The 20,523-nt window shown below is 27.2% G+C and overlaps 3 protein-coding genes across 4 annotated transcripts; 1 reads left to right on the top strand and 2 right to left on the bottom strand.

The window, feature by feature from the left end:
• Positions 1–227: 227 nt before the first annotated feature.
• LOC113549388 lies at positions 228–2,475 on the bottom strand. Its single transcript, XM_026950666.1, has 2 exons — positions 2,069–2,475; positions 228–1,436 (listed from the first exon to the last, which is right to left on the bottom strand). The coding sequence occupies exons 1-2, from the start codon at positions 2,473–2,475 to the stop codon at positions 716–718; spliced, it is 1,128 nt and encodes a 375-aa protein (XP_026806467.1). The 3' UTR covers positions 228–715.
• Positions 2,476–3,794: 1,319 nt separating this feature from the next.
• LOC113549213 (helicase-like transcription factor) lies at positions 3,795–8,446 on the bottom strand. Its single transcript, XM_026950405.1, has 7 exons — positions 8,170–8,446; positions 5,740–6,156; positions 5,463–5,677; positions 5,143–5,404; positions 4,997–5,066; positions 3,986–4,195; positions 3,795–3,911 (listed from the first exon to the last, which is right to left on the bottom strand). Exons 1-7 carry the CDS (start codon positions 8,187–8,189, stop codon positions 3,825–3,827), a joined length of 1,281 nt encoding a protein of 426 aa, XP_026806206.1. The 5' UTR covers positions 8,190–8,446; the 3' UTR covers positions 3,795–3,824.
• A 4,923-nt stretch (positions 8,447–13,369) lies between these two features.
• Positions 13,370–19,895, top strand: LOC113559604 (nuclear receptor coactivator 5). 2 transcript variants are annotated; one of them, XM_026965360.1, is made up of 11 exons: positions 13,370–13,536; positions 13,633–13,715; positions 13,783–14,059; positions 14,210–14,317; positions 14,425–14,512; positions 16,051–16,080; positions 16,561–16,656; positions 16,779–16,978; positions 17,756–17,973; positions 19,311–19,386; positions 19,598–19,895. In XM_026965360.1, the coding sequence occupies exons 3-11, from the start codon at positions 13,927–13,929 to the stop codon at positions 19,831–19,833; spliced, it is 1,185 nt and encodes a 394-aa protein (XP_026821161.1). In that variant the 5' UTR covers positions 13,370–13,536; positions 13,633–13,715; positions 13,783–13,926; the 3' UTR covers positions 19,834–19,895. The 2 variants fall into 2 exon arrangements, with proteins under 2 accessions (XP_026821161.1, XP_026821151.1); XM_026965350.1 differs by having other exon boundaries at positions 13,370–13,715.
• The last annotated feature ends 628 nt before the right edge of the window (positions 19,896–20,523 follow it).

Genomic DNA, 20,523 nt, shown 5'->3' with positions numbered 1-20,523 from the left:
AAATGGTGTCACAGATTCGCTATGCGTCTTACCTACTATAAAAATACAAGCAGGAAACAATCAAATACGAACATATTTTAAGCGTAACTGTAATAACACCTTTATGGCTTTTTATTATAACAATAAACTACTGGTTAAACATTTCATAGCCAAAACACATAATATCCAAATAAATCGGTAATAAATAAATAAATAATGATTTTTTTATTTTATTTTCAACAGCTTTTATTTATACAACAAAACACATAACACATTACAATACACAGTACATATTTACACATTCTTCATCCTAAGCATGACTGGTAATGTATCTTACTAATAGTACGAATTTGTGGTGATACAGGGGCAATATAATTCAAGCGTAGCTTAACGTCGGTACAGTTTTATTCAACCACGTCGATAATATGTACGATACGCAGTGGACTAAAAGAGATATGTTGATGTTGCACAGTCGGATGTTGATTGAGAATTTAATCCCCAGAAGCGTAGTCGACGGAAATGCATTCCTCAACTACATAAAGTTGATCGTCATTAAAACATCGGAGACAACCGTCAGTGACCAGACCCGAAGAATCGCCATGGTTTCTGTGGCTGACGCGATTGGGGGATATGGGCATGGAGTGATGCTACCGCATGTGAACCATGAATATTACAAGGGGTACGAAAGCTTTGAGACCCGAAGAATCGCCATATTATATGATATAATACAATACGATTATACAGTGAAGGTCTGCGATTGTTGTTTCTTTCCGAATACACAGGCGTACACTATCCAGACGAGCACCAACGACACAAGAATCACAGCTAGCGGAACGTTCGAGTTGGGTACTCGGCTGTCGGGGCCGTCGTCACACGACCTGCGCATCATATCATCGCCGTTGTCGTTGGTAGACGCCGCTGCCGTAGTCGTTGTCCGCGCCGCCGCCCCGCATTTTGGTCGGCCATCCACAGGCGCAGTGCCATTGCTGGCTGCCTTGGCCGCGGCCAGGACGACGCGAGACGCACCGGCCAGCACTGGATACCACCGCCGGCGGTTCGCCAAGAGCGGCACCACCACTTCGTCCAGCCAACGATTTAAGTCCGCTCGGAACTGGTCCGGCGCCGACGACGTGCAGCCGGCGGCCAGCCGGTAATACCGGACGAGCAGCGGACGGCGGTCGTCGGACGCCGTCCACGGCCTGTCCACGGCGAACAGCCGCTTGCCGACAGTGAACGGAAACGCCAACGAACCCGGATTCAAGTTGTCGTCGAACGCCGGCATCGGTACGGCGGCCGGTCGTCCGTCATCAGACGGCACGCCGGATAGCAGTAGTGCCGCGCACGGGTTATCTGTCTCCTCGTCGATGAGGTCGTCGTCCTCGTCGGCGGTAGTCGTGATCGACCGTCCCGTGTCTACGGGCGTCATCCAACCACGTCCGTCCGTGTCCAAAATGAACCTGGGCGAAAATACGCACGTTCTTTATGTAACGACATGTAAAAACCGGACCATAATGATCCAAGACCTTTCTAAACGGACTACATTGTCACCAGTTATACTTCAGTACCGCGATGTATTTAACTGGCGAGCGGTGATAAGGGGGTAAAATAGACCATTTATTTTAGGGACGTTCTTTTATTTTTAAGTTCGATGACCTGGGTAGATTTTCTAGCTTTGTAACGTATACCTACATTATACGTATAAATTATTAAAAATATTCAATGATGGTCAAGGAAAAATGTACTTATTTTAAGAAAATACCCACTTATCCGTTTAACTTAAAAAACTCAGTTTTATCTCTAAAATTTTTTCTTTTTTAAATCAACCTTAATTTTTTTCAAATATTGAAAAAAAAACAATCAATGCACCAAATTAATTATAAGTAGGTAGCAATTTATTTTAAAGCGTAGTTCCTCATACCTGGCCTACCAAGGTTCCGACACTGACGACTATACATATAGCTATACCCAATAAATTATATACATCTAGAAATATGGGCTAAACGAGACTGTAAAAATAAATTATGATGAATGGTATTTACTCGTATAATTAAGTACATAACATTATAATTTATCTGCGTATATCACTCACTTGATTTTCCGTAACAACGCGTGCAGCTCATTGGTGACTTTATAGCTTTCGTGCCCTTTATAATACTCTTGGTTTACACGCGGTAGCATAACCCCGTGCAAGTATCCCCCAATCGCATCAGCCACCGAAATCATGGCGATTCTTCTGGTCTGATCATTGGCGATTGTCTCCGATGTTTTGATGATTAACTTTGTGTAACCGAGGAATGTATTTCCGTCGATTACGTTTTTAGGGATTAAATTTTCAATTAGCATCCGACTGTGCAACATCAACATATCTTTTTTACTCCACTGCGTATCGTACGTTAATATATCGACGTGATTGTATAACGCTGTACCGACATTAATCGACGCAACTACAGTGATCGAAATTAAAAAAACCACAGCTTGAATCATATTGTGATACATTGATATTGAAATAATGTACACTGAACAAATATACGATTTATAATGAATATTATTTCAAATTTTTTTAAACAATTATAAAATATGTTTAATTGTTTTGAATATTGTTAGGGACATTTGTATTTTTTATAAACCAGTATTATAAAAAGCACAATATATAATATTACATTACACATAATTATCATGGAAAAAAAAAATCAAAACTTTTTCATGTATAAACACCAAATTTAGTGAATCCGACCTTTGAATATTTATTTTTTTTTTTTAATATTTTCATATTCAAACCTATTTTATACCGCTATAACATCATTTGTAATTATTGAAGACTAATAAAAAAATGTTATCAATGATGTGCTTTGAAAAAAGATAAACATTCAAATTAAAAATAAAATATCAAAAGTGATTGTTCAAAGGAAACCTAAAATCCTAAGACTAGTTAGGCAGTAAATAAATTATAACTTTTCCTATTAGATGTACTTACATACCTATAAAAACCCTTCCAATTCTAACTAATCTAATTCTAATCTTCTAACTTAATGAGTTTAATTCGATATCTATCTTAGTATTGGGCCAACATGATATATCACTAATTAAAATTTTTGTAGACTTCAAAATACCTACCTTTAAATCTCAATCACAATATTCTTCATTCCATAACTAATTAAACGCTCAGCCATAGCTACACTTGAATAAACAATAAATTATCCTTTAACTCACTCCCTGTGATCCAATTTATTACTAGAAACCTACCTTAAAGTTCACCAGAGATAATTTTATTTTATTAAAAGAAACACCTTTTGACATAAAATAAACAACAAAAAACACACGTCATTGTAAAATCAAAAAATCTTATATGTTCCACAGCCGCCACTCAGAATCTAAAATTGCATATTTTATACATTTTCTTCAATTTTTGTTTAGTATAAAATCTGAGGATTAAGAAAAACATACACAGTTCAAAAATAATTAAGATCTTATATACACTAGGACTTTGATCAGAAATCCCAACGAATAAACTTTTCTTGCAGCCATATTAGGGGAAATAAATAGGTAAAAATTAGTGTTACATATAAAAAATATTATATTATAGTAATGTATGATTAATAATATTTTACAAGACATTCTTTAAAATTTCTATTTTTATTATACTTAATATATTTTATATAATACTATTATGATGATATATCAATAATTACAAATTTAAAATCTCAAATTATAAGTCTCTTCCATTAAATTAACTTTTAAACATTAGTATAAAACAAATACATAATTAGAATCTGAGTAAAATAATAATAAATAACATACAAGTAATTTATTTAAATGTAGGTAATAAATATTGTAGGTACTTCTATTTAAACAATTTTATTATTATAATATAAATTCCTCAACTTTTCATACATTGATACAGATTGATTTGTTTTCATCAAATTTTTCCAATTCTGAAATCAAATGTCAAATATAGTTAGATATTTTATTACTATATTAACGTAACGTAAATTACTTTACAACTTACTTCAAACGTATTTAATGGTTTAAAATTTAAAAATTTAATTAAACTATAGATAGCTTCATCATCATTGTTGTTAATAATTGTTTGTGTAGAAAAAACCCAATGACAAATGCCTGTTAATTGACATAAAGCCTTGGAAGTTTGTTGTTTATAATTATAAAGCTTAATATCATCCAATATTATTCGATGCCATTTTATTTGATATAATGGATTCTAAAAATAAAGTATTAGATTTAATATTTTATATAAAATAGTGTAATGTATAATAACCTATAAGAATATTTTTTTAGTTTTTTGGGAATTTTGAATTATTAGCATGTTTACAATATTATCAATGAATTCTGATTCATAGTATTATTTAGAGAATGTAAACACACTGTTTGTTTTCTCTATCTGGCCTATATGTAACATAGATAAAATGCATTTCTACAGAATCATTTTTGTTTTTGATTAATCCTACAGTAAAATCACCCATTACAAAAACAATAGAGAATAATATTCTTGAGGGTATGACATTAATTTGTCTTAATATTGTTTCAAAACTATTTAAACACCATCTAAATTTATATTTTTTTTTTTTTATTTTGAAAGACGAATATAAAATGTAATTACAATAAAATACAAAACCGATAAGTTATTTCCTAGAAAATATTATCCTCTATTATTTTTGTAATAGGTAATTTTACTCAAAAATCATAAAAAAAATTTTTTAGTGAAATCCGTTTGATCTGTTAAGCGTGGGTCTGAGAGAAAAACAAATATTACACTGACATCCTCTTAACGGTTTTTTGAAACATAACTATTTGTTTAAATTATAATTTTAGAAATTAACTATAAAATGTATTACACAATTCATTGTTTAAATATAATTTTATTAAACCAATGTACAATCAATCTGAAGTAGGTATTAACATTAGTCATTTCAATAACATAATTGTGTAAAGTAAACACTAAACCAAAAATTATAAAGGTAACTAATCATAACTTTAATAAAGAGTAATTATATATTCTTACATTTTCTTTGTTGCGGAAACCTGTCAGAACCAATGTAGTTGTTGTGATAACAATATCTTTTTGAGTTAAACTAGAATTTTAAAAGCAAAATATGTATTGCAATTTTTATATAAGCACTTAATAATAATAATATTAAAATAAATTACTCATATATTGATATATCTCGATTTTTTCCATAGTGTACCCACACATTATATGTACCAGGTTTTACATGTCTGTCAATAGAATCAATCCAATCATCTATACTTGATCTTGGGCACAAAATCAATGTGCATCCTCTTGCGAAAATAGTTTCATCTAAATCAGACTCTCCTTCTGATTGTGTGTTATCTGAATTAGGAACGTTGGACTTCGATAACAATTTCAATAATATTGTAATTTTACAATCAGTGGTACCCATATCAGTTGCTATATAAATATAAAGTAAATTAAATTGTTATACTCAAATATTTTAATTTAAACTTACCAATTATTCCTCCATATGGTTTTTGACTTTCTCTGGTAACCATCCATTCAATAACTTGATTTTTTCGATCATTCACATTAGGGTCGCACAAATATTGTGAATTTTCAAAATCATCAGAATTATTTCCATTCATTAGTTCATTATTGTTTATAGCAATTGGAGTATTATCAGAAAGTGTCTCATTAATTGATTTATCATAGATATCAGATATTTCACTAGAAAAAAATTAAAATTCTAATTTATCGTAAAAAAAAAATCAATGTTTAACATTTTTTACCTATCATCAACTGTAACTTCTATTGAATTCAAAGACATATTATTAGATTTATTGTGACTACCACAGCCATTAGTTAAGCTATTTTTACTTAAACTCAAATTGCACTCTTCTTCATCAACTTCTTCTTCTACTAATTCATCTTCATCTTCTTCTTCTTCTAATTCACTTTCTTCTTTTTCTGATTCATCATCTTCCTTTTCAGATTCATCATATTCTTCTTCTGATTCATCTTCATTTATTACTTCTTCTAATTCACTACCCATTGACTCATCATGAATCACTTCGTCTTCTGATTCACCTTCAGATGACTCATCTTCAGTACTAGAATCTTCAGTACTATACTGATCTTCAATTTGTGCTCTACGCAGTTGAGCTTCAATTTCTTCTCTACGATTATGACGGTTTTGAAAAAGTTTTCTAAAATGCAACAATAAAAATATTTGTTTTGATTTACCATCACTTATGTAATAATATGAAATTTAAAATTGGTTAATAAAATTTTATGTATATCAGGATAAGTTATTTCTAAATTATCCAAAACTTAGTCGTAAAAGTCATTTTTCAAATTCTATTACATTTATTACATATCAAAGTCAGTAAAGATGTGTAAAAAGGGGCAAGTGTACCTAGCACAGGATGGTAGTAAAAAGTTCCAGAAAAAAAGTACAATTTAGAATATTTTAAATAAAACTTATATAATCACTCTATATCAGCGGTTCTTAACATTTTGTAGAACATGGATCCCCAATAAAAGGTTTTTAGAAATCACAGACTCCTACCAATTTTTTCTCGAATCTTTTTTTTACAAAACATTTGATGTTATTATAACCAGAATTATAATAATTATTTTATATTTCAAATTATAGAAGTAGACATAACAAAACATACTCATTTATAATTATTTTTATTAAACTTAATTTTTCATAAAACTGTAATTTAAATTATTTTATGTTTAATATTCTTAAAGCTGCAACCCCCAACATGAGTATCACGGATCACCAGGGGGCCGCAGACCACAGGTTAAGAACAGCTGCTCTATATGATATTTTATGATTTAAACTTTTATAATCACTCTGTATAATATGTTAGTTTGGTATAAAAAACATAAATCAAATGATAAAATCTACTATTTTCTTAATATTATACATTTATAGATTTGTAGTTTATACCTAATATATGTTAGGTTGCTGTGGAAAGCCGTAGGTAGATAAAATGGTGATAAAGTTAATAAAAACAATAATTTTTGGTTTTAAGTTTTTACCTACTGGATCGGAAGTAGATTATACACATACACACACACATATATATATAGATTATAGGCGGTTAGAGCATGATATAATCAAGTCGAATACGGTGATCTCTCGTATAGTATAATATTAATATATTATAATGCAGTAGGTCAGTATAGTATTAGGTGTGAGTGTATGATAGATGAAGACAGCGTACGTCAAACAGTATAAAACAGATTTTATTTTTTTTTTAAATGGAAATTTTAAAATCTAATAAAAGAAACATGAAAATCACGTGAAATATAAAACGAAGATTTTTTTAAAAGCTATAGCTCAAAATATTAAGTTAAGGCTTTAAGTTATACTTAAAATATTTCAATTTGTACTTTTTTCCAGGACTTTCTTTCCCCCGAGACTTTTTTTCTGTTCCCCTTAGCACAGTAGTATTGAAAACCTCAAATTTAATAAATTTACAATGTTTTAATTATTGAAATTAGATTTCATTAGTTCCATTATTTTTCAAAATGTGGCGAGAAAAATTTCTTTAAGTGTAAATAATTTCAATAATAATTGAGAAATAAATTAAACCAAGAAACTTAACTTTTTAAATCTTACAGTAATTTAAATTAAATTTTGATAAAAACAAATTTTTGTTTTACCTAAAAGATATCCTAATGATAAGTATATGAATGACTTATATACCCATATTTTTTAGAAAACTAATTTTATAACTTAAAATTGTACTCAATCAAGCTTACTTCATCTGTACCTATGCAATTTTTTTAATGATACTACCTAAAATATTTTAATGTTTTAAAATTTTTTTTTCTTTAAACATTAGTAATCCAGCGTTTTTCTTATTCTTTTTTTCGGACATAGTTTCCTTTTATCAAACTAAAATTAATTTAGAAGTGAAATTAACTTTAATTTATTGATGTACCTATATCAAAAATCGTTAATTTCAAAATGACACAAGGTTTAAATCGGTTGTCTTCGACCGGTGATAAAAAGTACCTACTTATAGTAAAAATGTACTTAAGTAATTCAATTTGATGAATAAATTATAATTAACTTATGCTAAAACTAAATTGATCAATTTTAATACGTCATATAAATCATTATTTAGACCAGTAGGATTAAAAACCATTAACTTTAAGTCTTAAAATTAATACCGAATATCTATTAGGTAGTAAGTACTTACCTTCGATCAGGAAGCTGCATTTTAGACAATTATTTTCGGTATAAAAAAATATCGTGTTATAAAATTAGATAATTAGTATAATTATTTTTGATTGTGGTCTATTATGCTACAAAAATTAAAACAAAGACGAATGTGATTTATAAGATGTATTGACGAAAACGAAATAATATTATTAAATTAAATTAATCCTTATTATTTAGAACGTAATACTTCATAATAAATAAGTCTAAACTAAACGGCCCACACCCTAAAACAGTCAACTCTCAACTATGAACTATTATAGTTGTTACAAATGTATAATAATAACTTGTAAATTGTAATATTATACACTATATCTACCCAATTCACGGACGACTCGGGCGAGTCAGTTACGTTCGGTGTAATCATTACTCATTAGGTAATAATCAACGAACGATAAGTAAATATCGATAAACAAAAACAGAAAAACCTGAAAAATCCAATTATATTTCTACATTTCGGTAACAACTGTTGACTGCCGTCTGACAAACATCAAAAATAAATTCGTATGATTTAACTCATAGAAAAGAGATTTAACTACTCTTAGTCTTTACCTCTTTTTGACAATGCATGACAATATATACGGAGTGTCCCACGAACTACGAAGGTCTGACAAATTAAATACATTTTGTTATAATCAATATTTTAAAAAAAAATTCTTTTAAATATAATTCATAGACACTTGCGCTACATGTTTAGTATACATTTTTTATTTTGTATTTTTTAATACTGAAAATAAAAAACTAAAAAATTGTTAAAAAATTTCCAAGATATACGAAAATAGCCAATGTGAATCTAATTTTAAAAAAAATTTGGATGGTAAAAACATTTATTTAAAAGTACAGTGGCTGATTTTCTTACAATTATTTTAAATATCAATATTCTTGTTAAGTAAATTACGAACCAGTTTATGTAAAACGATAAAAAAATAGTTAGATTTTAACATGCACCTATAATTTATCGTTCTATTCTAATTCTTAGGTAATAAACAAGTAGTATACAAGTCATATTAAACCTACGGATTTCATTTTCATACACATCTAAATCATCTAATGTAGGTTCACTCTAATGTCATATAATGACAAATTTAATGTATTATTTTTTTGAAAATAACAAAATATCAAAAATTGAGGATAATTAATTATTTTACGGGAATATTTCGAAATTTCAAATGTAGTAAAAATTTGAAATGCTTATAAAAAAATATAAATTGTACTTGGTTTTCCGGTAAAATTGTTTTTTTTTTATATATAAATATAGGTTGTAAAACTTGTAAAGAACCTTTGTATTAAATTTTCTATTCTCATGAATAAAAACATACATTTTTATGAATTTCGGTTTTTAAATGCTTATAAAAAAATGTTGTGACTACCTTTAGATTTTTGATGTTTTTTAGTTGAGGAATTAAAAACTTTTGAGAAACTTTGTATTAAATTTTCAAGCATTTCTTCAAAGTGTATAATTTTTAATTGCCGTTTATAGAATAAAATTAAAATTTCTCACACCTATAAATAGCACAAAAAAAAAATGCTAACGTTATGAAGACGTCATAGTCGTCATAACCGCGTGTGTTGTCTCTGTCTTACGAACGTAAGACATCAAACTTGCGTTCAGTAGATTCAATTTTATGGTATTAGCTTTAATATTAGAATCAATTTACCTATTATCAAAGGTAATTATATTATCTAGGGCATCTAATGGGATTTTATTGATATTAAAATTTTTAAGCGAGTTACGAGTATTTTAAAGTTTTAATATTTTACATAACAATAACATTTAAAAATTAAGATATCAATTAAGGCCTATGAGATGCTCTAGATAATATTATAACTTTTAACTTTTAACTTTGATAATAGGTCAATTGACTAATATTAAAGCTATCAACATAAAGTTGAATCTGCTGAACGCAAATTTACTATACATGTCCACGAATTCCGTTCATAAGTCAGAGACAACACATGCAGGTATTACACTATCCACTTCAAAGTACAAATTATATACCCAATTTGCTACCAGAAACCACTCATTTTTGATAATCAAAAAATTGAATCGACTGCTTATCGTGTACAAATACACATATTATATACAAAAAATACATTGCAAAATCAATACATCCATCGCTCTGCCTAAAATCTAAAAGTATGAGATCAGTATAGAAATAGAATACTAGGCAGTCAAAACTTTAAAAGTATAATATCAAATTCAAATATCTATTATATGTTTTTATGCATAAATAATAAATATAGAGATATCTATTATTTACATAATTAAAATGTATTTACATAATAAATATTGTATATCAGTATACCTACAATTACATTATAAGCATTAGCTGATAATTTATAGATACATTTAAAGAATTCTTAGTTAAAATTTAATCATTTTTCTTTAGTAAGTTATATGATAAGTATAGGTACCTATAATTATATTTGCTATGTATCAACATCTGACAATACAGTATATAGTGCCATAAACGTGTATTGTGTACGATAGGTAGTTTAGTCATACATTATGATGATATTAAGGGGATTCCATCCCGTGATTTTCTATCTTTGTCTAACACACACGTGATATAGTATTTTAGACATGTTTTTGCCAAACATACCTATTGATCTAATGAAGCGATAAGAATTCTGAAAACAGATTTGAATTTGCGGTTAAGTCTATTTGGAATCGACTTTCTCACAGCTTTGATATTTTCCTCCAAATTCCTAAAAAAAATATGTTAAAAAAAAGTAATTAAAAATTGCGTATTTCAATTTTTGGAAAAGTTAAAATCAAAAAGTCAAAAATCTGGGAAAGTCAATTTCAAGTAGACTCGACGACAAATTCAAATCTATTTTTAGAATTCTTATCGCTTCATTGGATCAATTAGTATGATTGGGAAAGGATCCGTCAAAAATCTTATGTCGAGCGTGCCTTAGACAAAAACAGAAAATTACGATATCGAATCCCCTTAATATAATAATATCCAAATTCATAATTTGTACCATGTATTATATTATATACATTATACAGTTACACCTTACATCAATAATACGCATTAATACATGTTTTCATTTATGCATTTATTATAGTAGACGATATTTAAATTGATTATTATATTATGACATTATGTAAAAAATAAATTTACTTTATAACTTTTTGATGCTTTCTAAATAAATTGTATCATAATCCATAGATCATCTACTTTAGTCTTTAAGATATTATTTTAAATATAATATGATATTATGTAAAATAATAAATAAAATAAATAATTTAGCTGTAGATTAAAAGTTAAGATATAACGATATAATTTTTAATAGTTTAACTGTAGGCCTTTTTCGGAGTAATTAAACATGTATTGTGTGGAATTGTATTTGTTAGTTATTATCAGCATTTTATAGGTACGGTAAGTACGTTTTTAAGCTGATTTTTAAATCGTAGGTAGGTCGATAATTAGGCGTAAAATATTTAGGTGTAAATTGTGTTAAATATATTTGTACAATAAAAAAGGGAGTATTTAAAGAATATCTAAGTGTTGTTTATTTTAATTATGTAATATTGTATAGTCTAATGTATTTCAGTATTTGTATAATTGTATCTATTTTTACAGTAAATTTATATTTGTTTTTGTTGCTTTCATTACCGAGCACGATTAAAGATAATTATTAATCGTGGTTTTAGACGTTTAATTAGTAGGCCTCACGCAGAGTACGTCCACCAGTCGCCACAGAATAGATGCATGATGCATGCATACGATGTGGTGACACCACGAATTAAGATATACTAGATCTTAATTCGTGGGTGACATTCCTGGTGCAGTGATATGAGCAAATTAAATTAAATAATATAATAAATATTAAATAATAATTTATACCACAGGACACGGACTAAGATAGGACCCGAGAGCTGAGATGAATATTATAAGTATAGTATTTGGTTATACGTTATACAACAGGCGGAGAGCATGTGATATTTTCTTTTTAGCATTACTAGCGCCGCCTTAGGGGATATTTATGGAACTAGATCACAATGATCACATTATCACAAATGTATTAATAATTATATTTGTTATAATATGATAAATTAAAGATGTTATAAGTATTAGATCCTATAAAGTAAGGTACCGCGAAAAGATAACCCCAGAAAAAATAACCTCATATGAGATTTTGTAATATTTTAAATGATAATAATTGTATAATATTCAAAACTAAAATAGTAAAATGTATATTCTAATAAATACGTGTACCTATATGAATATTTTAATTTTTAAAAAATTATGAGCATTTTTAAATATTTAATATTTTTCATACTCATAAGTCATAACGCACCTAAAAATTAAAATATCGTAAAAAACCAACGAGAAAACACAGATTATGTTCTTACCTAAGTTTGATAATAGGTCAATTCACTCTAATATCAACATAGGTATATTAATATATATATATATTTTTTTTATGCATTTTAATTTACATTTAATATTATTAATATTATATACGTTTTTTTATTTATTGACTGTAATTGAAAAAATTGACTATTTGTTTAAAATTATTATATCATTTATTTATTTATATATTATTGATATTTCAAACTAATTTACTAAGTAACATGGGCAGATTAGGAAGTCCATATTTTAACAATATAAGTATAAATATAGAACTTACAGATATTAAGATATACCATATCTTAAAAGGACGTCGCGCCCACAATATACCTAGTGTGCTTTCAGTTTTGAGTGAATTAACCTATTTATTATCAAACTTTTAGATAAGAACATAATCTGTGTTTTCTCGTTGGTGTTTTACGATATTTTAATTTTTAGTTCATTTATGAGTACAAAAAATATTAAATATTTGAAAATGCTCATAATTCACTTAAAAATTAAAATATTACACTTACACGTATTTATTAGAATATACATTTTAGTTTTGAATATTATACAATTATTATAATTTAAAATCTTACAAAATCTCATATGGAGTTATTTTTTCGGGGACTAAATTTCCGGGGTTATTTTTTCTGGAGTTATTTATTAGGCAAATTATAATGTAAATATCACTTGCTTTTAAAAATTGAAAATTACAGTAATAACCACGATTAAAGATCTTTAAAACCATCTTATTGGATCTAGTTCCAAAAGTATCCACTAAGACAGCGCTAGTAATGCTAAAGGAAAATACTCCCTGCACTTCGCCTGTCGCATAACATTTCGTGGTCAACTCCCCACACCCTTTAACTTTTTCGTGACCACTGTCCACTGTCCAATCCTTGTCCATAAATCTATTATAAACCTTGTATAATAACTACCACGGTCTTAAATTAGTTTCCTGTCCCGTCAATAAGACCACATTAAAAGCACAGAACAAGGTAATCATATAGAGTTGAATGGGGCTGATATTTACTATCAAATCAATGATTCATCATTTGTGATAAATATTTATTTTGATTTATCATAATATATAGTGTAACGAATAACGATCGTCATTCATTCTATTATTCAAATACTCAATCCGATTCGAAAGACGCCTAGTGAAGAACAATAATATGTAATAATAATTACCAATAACATTAATTATTTGTTCCGGTTATTGATACGTTTCGATTGTTCCACAGAAATCATTGAATCCTTGTTCTTACGTGTATTGCTCAGTTGCTTGTCTGAGTATTTGTGAATTACTTACCACTGCCCTCGACGGAATTCACTTGTTTTAAATTGGTTTATTTTGAACACGATAACTGGGTGACTAGGACGCTGACATGAATAGGCCAAGAAATCAAGCCGAACAAGAACTGAAAGCCAGAGCCCGGATATATGTGGCAAACATACCGCAGGCTGGTATGACTCGCAAAGAAGTGGTGTCTGTATTTCACAAATACGGCGAAATTGATAGTAAGTTGTCTGTCAATAACATAACTATGTACAATCATTATTTATGTACATATGTACACATATATGTATTATATGCGTATTTGTATTATTTTAATATTCTTATGTTTATCTGGTCATTTGATTTTTATAGAAACTAAATTTTTTTTGCAGATGTTTCACTCCAGACTAGACATGTTTTTGTTCAGTTTGTAGAAGAGTCTTCTGCACTCAAAGCCTTAGCTCAAAATCCACCAGATTATATTATGAGCAAGAAACTTGGTATGTATATTTATAATACTTTTGTATAGGTAGTTTACAAATAGATTTGTGTGTATTACAATTTGTTAAGAAAGTTTTGTAACAACTGCTCTTAATTTTTGATTCAGATGTAAAACCAGTAAGACCTTTCTTTTATAGAAATGGAGAATTAGTAAAAAATGAAAGAGCAGCAAATTTTGATGCTAATGAAAAAAGGTAATAATTGATTATATTAAATTGTACCAAATTAATTTGATATAATGTACTGTTTTCAAAATGTTAAACTTTATTTATAACTTGTATACAGTAAACGTGTTTGTCATTTGACATTTTTAAAGTAATAGCACTATCAATGCAGCTTAATTATATTCATAGATTAGTATTTGGCTATTTCAAAGATATTAATGAAGATGTTTACTTTTAAATCACTGTACTCTTGTTAGTTTCAGCTCTTCTTCTCTTTGCACCTCTACTCAGAGCTGTACCATTAAGATTCAGCGCCCAGGGCAAAATTAAAAATATTTGCCCATTATTTTATTTATCATTATGTATTTTATTCCTATTTAATTTTAATTTTTTTTTTTTACAACGTATTTTGAACATTGATTTGACAAAAAACTAAAGCTGATTGTAATAGTAATTATTAAACAAAATAGTTAGGTATACAATAATTAAAATTTAATACTTATCATCACAAATTATATTATATTTACAAACGTATCATAAGTATTTATTACTGGCGTAGCCAGGATTTTTTTCAGGGGGGCTGATTAATTTTTGTAAAATGCAATCTAAGATTTTTGTTGCGATTTGTATAGACCAGTGTTTTTCAACCTTTGTATTATGGCTACACACTATTAAACATTTTCATACTTTGTACACATAATAAAAAAATAAATAAAAATAATATCTATTAATTTATATAAATATGGTGTCAACAAAGTTTATGCATTTAATATTAGTACTTCCCGCGACACATTTGGACTTACCCAGTGACACACCGGTTGAGAAACACTGGTATAGACCATTAAAAATTAAAATAATTTTAAATTTTCTTAATATTTCAAGGGAGGCTGCAATCCCCTCAGCATCCTCTCTGGCTACGCCACTGGAATGTATTATATAGGTACTCAGTTTAAAACTTAATTTTCCTGGATTTTTTTGAAGCAAAATCTTCAATGACGTCTTCAAAATCGATATTAATATGATCATTTATTATAAAGCCAAATATTACAAGAATAAAACGTTGCGGTTGACTAATAGTGATTGTTTGACCATAATAGTCAAAAATTTGTAATGGTCTAATGTAATAGTAAAACAATAATCTTTCTCATATATTTTATATATGTGTAGTTTAAAATATTATAAAAAAAATTGTTGGCACCCCTTTAAACCTTGCACCCAGGGCACATGCCCCCTAGGACCCCCTCCCCGCTTACAGCACGGGTCTGCCTCTACTACTAGAAAAGAAAATACCTTCTATTACATAAAACCTTAGGAATTTTTTAAAATGAATCTCCATAGTTTTACACATTTCCAAGTAAAATTTAAAATTTGACAATCAATAGAGTACTTCATGCTTTTGCTTATCTAGAATTGAACCTGCAATTCTGTGTGTAGTTTTCAAAACAGTACATTCAATCAAGTTGATTATCCTGAAATATTTACGAGAGTGAATTGGCTCTTCATATTATTTAAATCTTATTATCATAGGCTTATTAAAGATTATATTGTATAACATAATATGATTTCAGAAATGATAACCGAAACCAACCAAGGGATTTGTAAGTAAAGCGTTAATTTATTATTTTTGTAATTCACAATGTTTTATAAAAGGGGTAACAAACCTCTTACTGGTCAACAAATTTTTTGGGGGGCACAATCAAATCTTGGGTATTTTCTTATTGATGAATAAGATTTAAAAATTAATTTATATATTTATAAAAACTTAACCAGTAAGTAGCATAATTTTGTTTTAACCACGTTTCTTATCTAATCAATTTAGTATTTAAGTTAAATAATAACAAGAACATGTTAGGAACCAGTAACCACTTTATTGGGAGGTTTAGACAATTAAATATAGAGGAAAATTCAAAATGTATATTTTATTACTTATATATTTTACCTTCTGTAAATACATCAATGAATATTAAACTATTATTCTTTAAAATTATGCATTAATTTAGAAATAAATTGTAGTAAAGACTAAGTCCAGTGAAATTTTAGACTTGTGACGTTTCATAATATTATTTTTATAATTTTAGTGATGATTTTAAATCAGCCAGATTAATCAATCCTAATGTGATGAATCCAAATGCTCCTAATGATTGTGAAATTGTTGTCACCAACAATTCTTTAACGTAAGTTTTAAAACACATACTTTTTATTGTATATGTAAGTAAAATAAATTGTGATGTTACAGGTTATTTAGTGATTTATTATTATTATTATTAATATTATTATTATTATTATTATTATTTAGGGAGTATGCAGAGTTTTTAGAAGTAAACTTAAAAAAAATGAACATGAAAGTGGATTTGTTATTTCCTAATCCTGATATACCAATTAATCGTGTACTTGGAACCTTAGCACAAAGAGGGACATTGTATGTTTTAGTTGTACGTGATGAAAATAAATTGTATAGAAGTGTTACTGTTGATATACTCCATGGTATACCTGAAGGTAATATATTATACAATTTTTATTAACATGGTGCACTTTACTCTTCACTAATTTTTATAACATGTGAGTCACTTTTTCTTTAACCATTTTTTTTAGATTATTATAATGTATTGTGATTTGGTAATGAACAATTTAGTACTGGGAAATTCTTATTTTTAATAATAATACTGCACTTCTGTATCACAGTTGTGGAAGATAGGATGAGAACCACTGTAATAAACTACATAAATAATAATTAATAAATGTATGTGTAGGCTATAGGGTGATTCTTTTAATGCCAAACATCCTTCATTCTAATCAATTGCAATTCTTAAAATAATGTTTTTATATAGCTTAATAAATTTAAAGCATTCAACAATTGTTTTTAGTATTCCTTACTCACAATCCATACTTTTATTTGTATTTCTGAAACAAAACATGTGTGTGACAAATTTTAATTTTAAATTAGAAATAAAAGTATTAGGGTAACATTCAATATTGAGTGCATTCCACTCATCTTAAATTTTAGAGTTAATACAATTAAAAATATTAAATTTACTATTTAGATATATATTTTTTAAATAAATAAACAATATCTCAAAAAATATTAATAGTTATAAACCAACTTAAAATTATTAAAACATTTTGTTACTTTTTTTTTCAAAAATAAAAAAATGTGTATAAAGAAAAAAATGCTATTTGTTTTATACTGATAGATTTTTATTTTTGTGTTTAGTAAGATACATTTATTTTTTGCAATACATTTTAATTATTAATATATTATTTTTATTTTTCTAGAACACAGAAACATGCCTTATAAAGATGCATTAGCGTTTATTGTTCATAGTTTCGATGCATTTATTAGAGGAGAGAAAATGACTCCTATACCTGGGCTTTCTGGCATTCCTATATCTGAATGTGGTTTACCATTAGGTGATAAACACCCTGAAGGAATTATCACATTATTAAATTTATTACAAGATCAAAGAGATATAACAGTACTGCAGTATGATATGGTAATAATTCTATTTTAAATATTAGTATAGATTTATTTGATTTATTCATAAATACTTTTACATACTAAACTATTGTGTATATTTATGAATTAAATGTCTTTTCAAATATTAAAATTAGTAGATAAAAAAAATAGTTGTAATTATCAAACTTGTTTGATCCAATAATAGGTATATATTCAATTTTAAATTTTAATCCTCAAGGATCATGTTATTAATGCTACAACTTTACAACTACAATCTTACTACAATGGAAAACATATTTTGTTTTAGTATTAAGTCAACATTGTTCCATAAAATTAGCAACCAAATGCTAGAGTGGTTCTTAAATGGAACTGGGCTTAGATATATATCTCATATATTTTCTAATTTGTCTTAAGTACAACACCCATTTTTAATTATATTTAGGTTTATAGACACTGGTCCTTAGATTTAAGGCCTCGTGTTCAAAAAATGAATAAATTGGTTTCAAAAGTTCTTATTTCATAGCATTTAAAATTTTGTTTTATATTGAAATAACATAGGATTTCTTTGAAATGAATTAATGGTTTACTAATAAAGTAATAACATATAATATTGGGACAATTGATAAATGTGGTAAGACAAAGCAAAAAATTACAATAAAACTAAAAAAAAATCCTAGTTCTTCGTTTGTACCATAGCCACAATTTACTTGTTAGATATGTTGTATCGTCTATCAACTGCAAGGACTTTTTTTTATAAAACTCAAAGACTATATCTTATTATTTTTTGTTGCTACAGAAATATAAACGTAAAATATTTCTCAAGTTAGTTACTTTTTAATCATGAACATTAAAAATGGATATATTAAAGATCTTAAATAAAGATTTATGGTACACTTTTCTCAACTACTTTTACATTTGGAATCAAAATTCTTAAAAAAATATCTATACTTAGTATACTTTATTCAAATTTAGAATAACTGGATTTTAATACACATCACATAAGTTTATTTGTTGATATAACCTCCTTAATGCCAAAATTAGTAATGATTGTAAGCCGTTTCCAGTCCAGTCAATATAGGTAGGTGAATACCAATACTGATAGTGGAGATAAAAGTTTATTTTTTCTGTTTTTATCTTTCAACCTTGCCACATTGAATAAAGTAAATTATAAAAAAAAAATGACTTAGCAATAACTTACAGTATTTATTAACAAATAATAAATAAGTAAAAATAAAATTAGTCATTATTACTTTTAATTAAATTTAATAATACATCAGCTCAAAGCCTCAAACAGGTAAAGAAAGGAATAATACTTATTATTTTTATATTTATTAAAAATAAATAATATATGTTATTCTAATTTTATTTTTAAAGATACTAAAATATCTAAAAGAGAAAAAAGATGAACATATTAAAGAGGAAGTTGGAGTTTTGCCTACTTTCAAACCAAGTAAATATAATATATAAATATCTTTTTTCATGTTAAATATTCTTCAATATTAATAATGAAGTAGTTTATATATTTTGTTTCTTTATCATTAATGTATACATGCTGGACCCTTTGAAATATACTTATGAATTTATGATGCTTAAAAATTAATTATAAAATAATATAAAGTTATAGTTGTAATTTTTTAATTGTAAATAATTATACATTTTAGTTGTTGCTGATATACCAATTCTTCCTGCAGCAACTGCTATTCAAAATCCCCAAGCGGCTCAATTACAAAATCGTATTTTGAACATTTTGAATACATCCCTTTCTTCTAATACTCAACCTCAACAATCCACTGAATCTAATCTTAATGAAAAAGAGCCATCAAATATTCTTCAAGAGCCTAATGTTAAAAAAGCATTAGAAAGTTTATTTCAGGGTGGTTCCTTACTTAGAAAATAAATATTAATGTACATATAAAAATAGTCTTTGTAAATAAATAAATATTTTTTTTGTTCAGTCTATTTTATTGTGAAACTTTATAATAACCATTATGGATAGAAATATTTTATTTCTATTAAAGCATTTTGATCTATTATCTTAAAATATTATTATTTAATATTATAATTGATAAGTTTAATAGTTCAAAATCTCACAAAAAATGTATTTAGTAAGTTTTTATAGTTATTTTAACAATTAAATTTAAATTAATAAATAATAAGATAATAAATCTATACATTTTTCAATGTTCAAATGTTCAATCTTGTACAACATTTATATTTATAGAGGGGAAATATACCCTGCAATTGCTAAGTTCTAAATATTATGTTAGTAGCTTCAAAATAATAAAATTTTGTAAAAATTTAAATGCATAAAAAAAAGACGACAATTTATTTTTAATATTTTTATATGGATATAAGAACAACTTTTGTGAGATCTTGTATTAAATATCCAAGAATTTTAACCCAGAAAATGACTTTTTATTAACACTTATAGAAAAAAATATATATATAAAATGATAATATAAACATTTGACACACAAAGTACCAGCTAGGTTTGCTACCAGAAGCCACACATTTATTTGAAAATCTAAACATTTTTATTATTTTACTGCCTTAAAAAGTGATGACAGACAAAAAAAAACATACATCA

Source organism: Rhopalosiphum maidis, chromosome 1 (assembly GCF_003676215.2).
Source record: "Rhopalosiphum maidis isolate BTI-1 chromosome 1, ASM367621v3, whole genome shotgun sequence".
NCBI lineage: Eukaryota > Metazoa > Arthropoda > Insecta > Hemiptera > Aphididae > Rhopalosiphum > Rhopalosiphum maidis.
The sequence above is the reverse complement of the archived record's forward strand: the minus strand, read 5'-3'. Positions and strand labels throughout refer to the sequence as shown.

Bases quoted from the DNA above. Each gene is read 5' to 3' on its own strand.
- LOC113549388 (XM_026950666.1), bottom strand. From the start codon at position 2,475: ATGTATCACAATATGATTCAAGCTGTGGTTTTTTTAATTTCGATCACT. The intron at 1,437-2,068 runs GTGAGTGATATA...ATTTTCGCCCAG, and splicing joins GCGTTGTTACGGAAAATCAA to GTTCATTTTGGACACGGACG.
- LOC113549213 (XM_026950405.1), bottom strand. From the start codon at position 8,189: ATGCAGCTTCCTGATCGAAG. The intron at 6,157-8,169 runs GTAAGTACTTAC...GTTGCATTTTAG, and splicing joins ATGCAGCTTCCTGATCGAAG to AAAACTTTTTCAAAACCGTC. The intron at 5,678-5,739 runs GTAAAAAATGTT...ATTTTTTTCTAG, and splicing joins GAAGTTACAGTTGATGATAG to TGAAATATCTGATATCTATG.
- LOC113559604 (XM_026965360.1), top strand. From the start codon at position 13,927: ATGAATAGGCCAAGAAATCAAGCCGAACAAGAACTGAAAGCCAGAGCC. The intron at 14,060-14,209 runs GTAAGTTGTCTG...TTTTTTTTGCAG, and splicing joins CAAATACGGCGAAATTGATA to ATGTTTCACTCCAGACTAGA. The intron at 19,387-19,597 runs GTAAATATAATA...TATACATTTTAG, and splicing joins TTTGCCTACTTTCAAACCAA to TTGTTGCTGATATACCAATT.